This window comes from Oratosquilla oratoria, chromosome 12 (assembly GCF_046742065.1).
Source record: "Oratosquilla oratoria isolate Oo_2021 chromosome 12, ASM4674206v1, whole genome shotgun sequence".
NCBI lineage: Eukaryota > Metazoa > Arthropoda > Malacostraca > Stomatopoda > Squillidae > Oratosquilla > Oratosquilla oratoria.
Genome location: NC_134788.1, coordinates 20,940,290 through 20,950,289, shown reverse-complemented (window position 1 = coordinate 20,950,289; position 10,000 = coordinate 20,940,290). Strand labels below are relative to the sequence as shown.

Sequence of the window (10,000 nt, the reverse complement as noted above, 5' to 3'; positions counted from 1 at the left end):
GATCTCGGAGTCAGTGATCGACGACTATCGGCAAGAGAAGGATTCGACCAATTTGACGGAATGTCTTCAGGGACGGTTTTCGCTCTCCCGAGCAGTTGTTGCTGCTGCTGCCCCGCCAAGAGTTCGCGCCAAAACTTATGAGAGCAGTAAGAATTTCACGAACCTCAACGAAAAAAGGGAGAAGAAATATATATATATATATATATATATATATATATATATATATATATATATATATATATATACACATATACTCGTATATACAGCACTGAATGGGTCCCAGTGAATAGAGATACATTTTTATTAACCACAATACACTTTTATTCTAAGCCATCAACATCGGGAGATCCGATGGAGGCCAACATACAGAAATTGAAACGTGGTAAGGCCAAGGACTCGAACTCGGCTAGCGCGTGACAAGTGCTGTAGTGACTTACCGGTTGCTCCATCAAGAGAATCGGTAAGTCACTACAGGGTTCGAGTCCTTGGCAGTACCGCGGTTCAATTTCTGCATGTTGGCCTCCATCGGATCTCCCGATGTTGATGGCTTAGGATTAAAGTGCATTTTGGATGATTATATATATATATATATGTATATATATATATATATATATATACGTATATATATACATATATATATACATATATATATATATATATATATATATATATATATATATATATATACATATGCATGTAGAGTCCACTAGGGAGAGGAAAAACACACGGAGCCCGAGCGCTTTCGTAATATATTAACGATAATGTGAATATATCACAAAAACGCTCGGATTCCGTGTGTTTTTCTTTTTTGTAGTGAGCTCTGCATATTTGTGATGCACGTCTGCCTTGTGAAATTTGTGCATACATATATATATATATATATATATATATATATATGTATATATATATATATATATATATATATATATATATATATATATATATATATATACACACAACACTGAGTGGGTCCCAGTGAACAGATTTACATTAATCAACCATAATTCACTTTAATCTTAAGCACAATGCACTATCAAGATGTCACATTGGGCTAAATCACTGTCAGTTGTTACGAGCTAGCGAAGGTTCGAGTCATTATCTGGACCACGTATCAATTTCTGCATGTATGCCTCCTCGAGTTCCTCGACGGTGATGGCTTAGAATTAAAGTGAATTGTGGTTGATAAATGTATGTGTGTATGTATATATATATATATATATATATATATATATATGTATGTATGTATATATATGTATACATATATATATATATACATATGTATATATGAAAAAGCACTAAGAAGATAAATGATACAAGACTGAGCGCTTTCGTATATTAAGCCATCTACAGGATGTACATTGAAACAACTTAGTGTTGTCTAATTTAATTTCTTAGTGTTTTATATATATATGTATATATATATATATATATATATATACATACATGTATATATATATATATAATATATATTATATATATATACATGTGTATATATATATATATGTATATATATATTTTTTTCTCCCAAATAAAGAAAATTTGAGGCTGTGTGTAGAGTGCTTAACCTCCTTAACTAACTGCCTAATTAATTTCTGTGCGCCTAACCTCGTTCGCAAGACGAATTAACTTTCATGTATCTTTCATGGTTAACGGAAGATTATTTTAGTCACCTGAGCAGTTAACAAGACTTTGTGGTTTAACTGACCAATCGCCTGAACTGGATTAAGTTTAATCTCGTTCTGAAGACGAGAAATGCCGCTAACCACCACTAAACCAATTCAAGTTGTGGAGTTTTACTAACTGATCTTCGCTAAATTCTTAATTCAACCTGGTTTCTTAAACCCTTTCCAGGTGTCCTAATCGAGTAATATACCTGTTATCATTCAGATGGGAGGAGCTATGACGTCATCACAGGCTCCGCCCCCTAAGCTATAATCGACATGTGATTAGTGGAGTGTATCATAGGCCCCGCCTTCTGGCCACGCCTACGATTTTATGCTCCGCCCCTTATGTTATACTCAACACGTGATTGGTGGTCTGTATCATAAGCCACGCCTCCGCTTTTAGGCCCCGCCTCTTATGCTATACTCAACACATGATTGGTGGACTATATCATAAGCTCCACCTCCTGGCCTTAGGCTCCGCCCCCTATGCTATATTCAACACGTGATTGGTGTTCTTTATCATAGGCCCCGCCTCCAATCTTAGGGTCCGCCTCCTGGACTTAGCCCCGCTTCCTATGTCACCCACAACAATATGTGATTGGTGGTTTCTAGGGCACATAGAGAGATATGATTGGTCCCTGATAGATAGGCGGGGCTTATTTTTTCAAGTTAATTTGGACAGCAAAATAGAGTAGAAAGAGAGGGCTGGTTGTCAATTTAACCTGTCCACGGTATTGTAGCAGAAGAATACAACAAATACATCTCATGTTGATGTATCAATGCAATAGAACTTAATTACATGAATATATATGAGGAATATAATGGGTCAGTTACAATCGGCCGGAGGAGGAGGAAGAGGGAGAGGTAAAAAATGGGTCCTCACTAGACGGCAATACTATACATCAATGGAATATTGTGTGTCAGGATCTTTTGACCGCACCTGTACATGGAATAGAAAAATAAATAAATAAAAATAGTAATAAATAAATTAGAAAAAGGATAAATAGATAATGAATTTAAATAAGCCTTTAAACAAACAAATAAATAAATAAATAAAGAAAGAATTTTATCAATACATAAAACAAATAGATTGGGTTCAGGTATGAGGATTATCTCATAAGGAGACAACGCCGGGATCATTTCCCTGACCGGCATGTGTGACACCTCTACGGATCAGAAGTACGCAGATGATTGCTTCTTCCTCTTCGGTGAATTCTTGTCCTCTGGAGTGTGGATAGAAACACGAAGAATACTAAAGATACCTCACCCTTTTTCGGAAATTTGATTTTTTTTTCTTCAAATTTTTAAATTTTCATTTCGAAATTTTGAGTTTTTCGAAAAATAAAATTTTCTTTTCGAAATTTTGAGTTTTTCGAAAATTTGATTTTTATTTTCGAAATTGTGACTTTTCAGTTTTTTTTTCGAATTTATTATTTTTCTAAATCTTATTATTTTTCTTGTCGAATTTTTGACTTTTGAAAAAAAAAGACTTTCGAATTTTTTTTCTCGAAATTTTTACTTTTCGAAAGTATTTCTTTTTCTTCACGAAATTTTGACTATCCGAATAAAATTTGACTTCTCTTCCCAAAATTTTACCTAGAAGAATTCTTCCTAAGATTTCGAAATTTCAAAGATTTGTACTTTTCTTCCCGAAATTTCGACTTTTCCAAATTTTTTACTTTTCTTCCCGAAATTTCGACTTTTCCAAAATTTTGACTTTTCTTCCCGAAATTTCGACTTTTCCAAAATTTTGACTTTTCTTCCCGAAATTTCGACTTTTCCAAAATTTTGACTTTTCTTCCCGAAATTTCGACTTTTCCAAAATTTTGACTTTTCTTCCCGAAATTTCGACTTTTCCAAAATTTTGACTTTTCTTCCCGAAATTTCGACATTTCCAAAATTTTGACTTTTCTTCTCGAAATTTCGACTTTTTCGAAATTTTTCCTTTCCCACCTTCCAGAACACGTCAGACCCGAGCGTCCAGCCCACCTGTACCCAGAGATGATGCACCCAGCTCTACGAGAGAAGGGAAGGGCTCTCCCCCAGAGGACCATCGAGAAGCAAGCAAGAGTAAGTACCCAAAGGATCAAGGTTCGAACCCTCACCAGGCGATTTTATTCAGCTAGCAAGAACCCCTGGGACGAAATTTTTGGTTCTTGTCCGTGTTGTGTGATTGTACCTTTGTTTTCGTGAAAAAAGTAAAACAAAATAGATAAATAAGTAAATGAATAAATATAAAAATAGATTAATAAGTAAATGGAAAGATTAATGAATACTAGAATTAATCATGGTCAAGCGACAAAAAAATATATATATAGAAATATTGTGACTTAAGAACTAGGAAGAGGAGAAGAAGAAGAAGAAGAAGAAGAAGAAGAAGAAGCCGAAGAAGGAAATGGAGAAAGAAGAAAAGAAAAAGAAAAACAAAAAAGAGGAGAAGAAGAAGAAGAAGAAGAAGAAGAAGAAAGAGGAGTAAATAAAGAAAGAAGACGAAGAAGAAAAATAAAAGGAGGAGGAAGAAGAGGAGGAGGGGAAGGGGAGGTGGAGGAGGAGGGGGGAAGAGAAAGAGGAGGAGGAGGCAAGGGGGGGAAGTAAAGAAGACCAGAGAGGAAAATTAAACAAAAAGGAGGAGGAGGAAGAGGAGGGGAAGGGGAAGTGGAGGAAGAGGAGGAGGAGAAGATAAGGGAGGAAATAAAGAAGACCAGTGAGAAAATTTATAGAAAAAGGAGGAGGAGGGGGAGGAGAAAAAGAAGGAGAAGGAGGAGGGGAAGGGGAGTAGGAGGAGGAGGAAGAAGAGCAGGGGAAGGGGAAGGGGAAGAGGAGGAAGAGGAGGAGGAGAAGGTAAGGGAGGAAATAAAGAAGACCAGAGAGAAAATTTATAGAAAAAGGAGGAGGAGGAGGAGGAGAAAGAGAAGGAGAAGGAGGAGGGGAAGGGGAGGAGGAGGAGGAGGAGGAGGAGGAAGAGAAGGAGGAGGAAGAGGAGGGGAGAAGGTAAGGGAGGAAATAAAGAAGACCAGGGAGAGGAAAATTAAAGAAAAATGAGGAGGAGAAAAAGAAGGAGGAGGAGTAGAAGGAGGAGGAGGAAGAGAAGGAGAAGGAGGAGGAAGAGGAGGAGGAGAAGGTAAGGGAGGAAATAAAGAAGACCAGAGAGGAAAATTAAAGAAAAAGGAGGAGGAGGAGGAGGAGAAAGAGAAGGAGGAGGGGAAGGGGAGGAGGAGAAGGAAGAGGAGGGGAAGGGGAAGGAGGACGAGGAAGAGGAGAAGAAGGCAAGGGAGGAAATAAAGAAGACAAGAGAGAAAAAATAAAGAAAAAGGAGGAGAAGGAGGAGGAGAAGGGGAAGTGGAGGAAGAGGAGGAGGAGGAGGAAGAAGAGGAGAAGAAGGCAAGGGAGGAAATAAAGAAGACAAGAGAGGAAAATTAAAGAAAAAGGAGGAGGAGGAGGAAGAGAAGGGGAAGAAGAGGAAGAGGAGAAGGGGAAGAGGAGGAGGAGGAGGAAGAGGAGGAGGAGGAGGAGGAATGCATTGTCGTCGTCTTCCCTAGGGCTTCCTGAAATCATAAAAGTGAAGAAGAAGTAAAAACGAAAAAGCAAAGGAGGAGGAGGAGGAGGAGGAAGAGAGAAGGAAGAGCTAATAATGAAGCAGAAGGGGAAAGTGGAGGTCGAGGAAGAGGAGGAGGAGGAGGAGGAGGAGGAGGAGGAGATGAGGAGATACAGGTAGAAATAGGGAGAGGAGGAGGAAGAGGAGGAGGAATAGAAAGAAGAGGAGGAAGAGGAAGAGGAGGGGATGGAAGAGGTACAGGTAAAATGAAAAGAATAAAAGGAGGAGGAGGAGGAGGAGGAAGAGGAGGAGGGCGATTGTGTATGTATGTGTGTCTGTGTATGTGTGTACGTACGTATGTATGTACGTATGTACGTGCGTATGTATGTATGTGTGTATGTCTGTATGTATGTATGTAGGTGCGTATATACGTACGTATGTATGTATTTATGTATGTATGTAGGTACGTATGTACGTACGTATGAATGTATGTATGTCTGTATGTATGTCTGTGTCTGCACGTATGTACCTACGTATGTATGTATGTATGTATGTATGTATGTATGTGCGTATGTATGTATGTATGTATGTATGTATGTATGCACTGTATATATGTATGTTGTATGTCAGCGTCTGTGTAAGTGTATATATATATATATATATATATATATATATATATGTATTGTATGCATGCATGATGTATGTATGTATGTATGTCTGTGTCTGTGTACGTATATATATATTTTGTAGGAGAAAGTATACGCTGGACTCGAGTCCAGCGTATACTTTCTCCTACAAAATGGTTCCTGGACTCCAGCTATTTACGAATATATAGTGTATATATATATATATATATATACATATATATATATATATATATATACATATATACATATATATATATATATATATGTATATTGCATTGTCCTCCTTTCCTTTCTATCGAGTCCAGTATGGGGTGTCAAAGGAAAAGAGGCTAATGATGAGAACCGTGGGTATCTGTCCGTTCCCAACTCCAAGTGCTCAAACGTCATGGAACAAAATCTCACCAAGGCAGGCCTGAAACTGGCATTCAGCACGGGGGTAAAAATTGGCGACGTTGTGAGAAATAAAATTAAAAACAAAATAGAAAACGAAGACAACAGTTTAATTTATAGAATTCCTTGTAAAACCTGCCCCGCTAGTTACTATGGCGAAACTAGCAGAGGAATTCACAAGCGGACAACTGAGCACAAAAATGACATCAAAGCCCACCGGACGTCCAACTCTTTAGTGGTACACATCGACAAATTTGGCCACTTGCCGGATTGGGAAAAAACAGAGGTGCTCCATACTGGACTCGATAGAAAGGAAAGGAGGACAATTGAGGCAGCATACATTACCTCACTCCCATGCAGCAACCATCGGGACGGTTTCGTCAAGCTGGCGAGGATAGCAAGCGGACTAATCATCCATGAGGCAAGACGAAAGAGAGATGGCAGCAGCATTGACCGAGGGGGAACGGGGTGAGCTGTGCGGGTATATAAGTTGTCATTGTTCTATTTGTGTACACTCTGAAGAAGTCCTAGTTGGACGAAACGTCAGAAATAAAACTTCAACGGATTCTTGGTGTTTAAACTCACCACCCTACCACTCACATATATATATATAGTGTATATACATATATATATATATATATATATATATATACATATATGTATTATATATATATATATATATATATATATATATATATATGTGTGTGTATGTATGTATGTATGTATGTATGTATGTATGTATGTATGTATGTATGTATGTATGTATGTACGTATGTATGTGTGAAGTATGTATGTTATGTATGCACGTACGTATGTATGTATGTGTGTATGTATGCATATGTGTATGTATGTGTGTGTATGTATGTATATAAGTATGTATGTATGTCTGTATCTGTGTACGAGTATATATACATATATATATATATATATATATATATGAGAGAGTGATAGGTGGGGAAGGGTAAACGAAGATGGGCTAAGAATACATTTTTTGTTCTTACGTTTCGGTTGTTATAACCTTCCTCAGGAAGGTTATAACAACCGAAACGTAAGAACAATAAATGTATTCTTAGCCCATCTTCGTTTACCCTTCCCCACTTATCACTCTCTCATTTGTCTTAAACAATTTATCAATATATATATATATATAATTATATATATATATATATATATATATATATATATGTATGCATGTGTATGTATGTATGTATGTATGTATGTATGCATGGATGGTATGTATGTATGTATGTATGTATGTATGTATGTATGTATGTACGTATGTATATATGTATGAAGTATGCATGTTATGTATGTACGTACGTATGTATGTATGTGTGTGTATGTATATATGTATGGATGTATGTCTGTGTCTGTGTACGTGTATATATATATATATATATACAAAATATACATACATATATATATATATATATATATATATATATATATATATATATATGTGTGTGTGTGTGTGTGTGTGTGTATGTATTTGTAAATGTATGTATGTTATGTATGTACTTCTGTCTGTGTACACGTATATATATATATATGTATATATATATATATATGTATGTATGTATGCATGTATGCATGATGTATGTATGTATGGTATGTATGTATGTATGTATGTATGTATGTATGTATGTATGTATGTATGTATGTATGTGTGTATGTATGTATGTGTGTATGTATGAAGTATGTATGTTATGTATGTACGTACGTATGTATGTATGTATGTTTATATGTATGTATGTATGTGTGTATGTATGAAGTATGTATGTTATGTATGTACGTACGTATGTATGTGTGTATGTATGATGTATGTATGTTATGTATGTACGTACGTTTTAGGTATGTATGTATGTATGTATGTATGCATGCATGCATGATGTATGTATGTATGTATGTTATGTATGTATGTACAGTATGTATGTATGTGTGTATGTATGAAGTATGTATTTTATGTATGTACATACGTATGTATGTATGTATGTATGTATGTATGTATGTGTGTATGTATGTATGTATGTGTATATGTATGAAGTATGTGATTTATGTTGTATATACACGGTAAAGGAAACATGGACTGGAGGTGAAGCTTTATTCCTGACGTTTCGTCTAACGACTTTCTCAAAGGAATGAGCATACTAGAAACATACAGAGATTATAAACCCGCCTTATGGCTCAAGGGGGTGTGCGGACGTATAGCGCTGCGTCCTGATTGGCCCGCTGAGACAGCCAATCACGAAGCGCTATATTCGCTGAAGATTTGGCCCAGGTGAAGCTCCCAGGCCAAATCTTCAGCGAATATAGCGCTTCGTGATTTGGCTGTCTCAGCGGGCCAATCAGACGCAGCTCTATACGTCCGCACACCCCCTTGAGCCATAAGGCGGGTTTATAATCTCTGTATGTTTCTAGTATGCTCATTCCTTTGAGAAAGTCGTTAGACGAAACGTCAGGAATAAAGCTTCACCTCCAGTCCATGTTTCCTTTACCGTGTCTATACAACTTGTTCACATGGATTTTTATGCTATTTATGTATGTACGTACGTATCTATGTATGTATGTGTGTATGTATATATGTGTGTATGTATGTATATATGTAAGTATATCTGTGTACGTGTATATATATATATATATATATATATATATATATATATATATATATATATATCTATGTATGTTATGTATGTATGTATGTATGTATGTATGTATGTATGTATGTGTGTATGTATGAATTATGTATGTTATGTATGTACGTACGTATGTATGTATGTATGTATGTTTATATGTATGTATGTATGTGTGTATGTATGAAGTATGTATGTTATGTATGTACGTACGTATGCATGTGTGTATGTATGATGTATGTATGTTATGTATGTACGTACGTTTTATGTATGTATGTATGTATGTATGTATGTATGTATGTATGTATGTATGTATGTATGTATGCATGCATGCATGATGTATGTATGTATGTATGTATGTTATGTATGTATGTACAGTATGTATGTATGTGTGTATGTATGAAGTATGTATTTTATGTATGTACATACGTATGTATGTATGTATGTATGTATGTATGTATGTATGTATGTATGTATGTATGTATGTGTGTATGTATGAAGTATGTGATTTATGTATGTACGTACGTATCTATGTATGTATGTGTGTATGTATGTATGTGTGTATGTATGTATATATGTAAGTATGTCTGTGTACGTGTATATATATATATATATATATATATATATATATATGTATGTATGTATGTATGTATGTATGTATGCATGTATGTATGTATGTATGTATGTATGTGTGTGTGTACATGTGTGCGTTTGTGTACGTGTGTGTACTGAAGTCTTGTCATACTCCCCTTATATAAAGCGAAGCGAAGCCAAGACAAGCGAAGGCACACTCCACAGATGCTTCCCTATAACTCTCACTTATTCATCACCTTACCTTTCCCTTCCCTTTCCTTCCCTTTCCTTTCCTTCCCTTTCCTTCCCTTTCCTTCTCTTTCCTTCCCTTGTTCTTCCTTCCCTTCCCCTCCCTTCCCTTTCCTTCTCTCTCCTTACCTTTCTTTCCCTTCCCTTTCCTTCCCTTGTTCTTCCTTCCCTTCCCTTTCCTTCTCTCTCCTTCCCTTTCCTTCCCTTGTTCTTCCTTCCCTTCCCCTCCCTTCCCTTTCCTTCCCTCTCCTTCCCTTCCCTTTCCTTCCCTTTCCTTCTCATTTCTTCAGAAAGAGAGAGAGAGAGAGAGAG

General features: G+C 36.3%; 1 protein-coding gene across 1 annotated transcript in view; it reads left to right on the top strand.

Annotated features, from left to right (window-relative positions):
- RIC-3 (RIC3 acetylcholine receptor chaperone) overlaps positions 1-10,000 on the top strand; it is a 106,531-nt gene that overhangs the window by 19,632 nt on the left and 76,899 nt on the right. Inside the window, exons 2-3 of the mRNA XM_076193417.1 lie at positions 1-146; positions 3,625-3,734. The exon at positions 1-146 is cut by the window's left edge and continues 136 nt beyond it. Of these exons, the coding sequence (XP_076049532.1) occupies positions 1-146; positions 3,625-3,734 (256 nt within the window). The remainder of the gene's footprint in view (positions 147-3,624; positions 3,735-10,000) is intronic.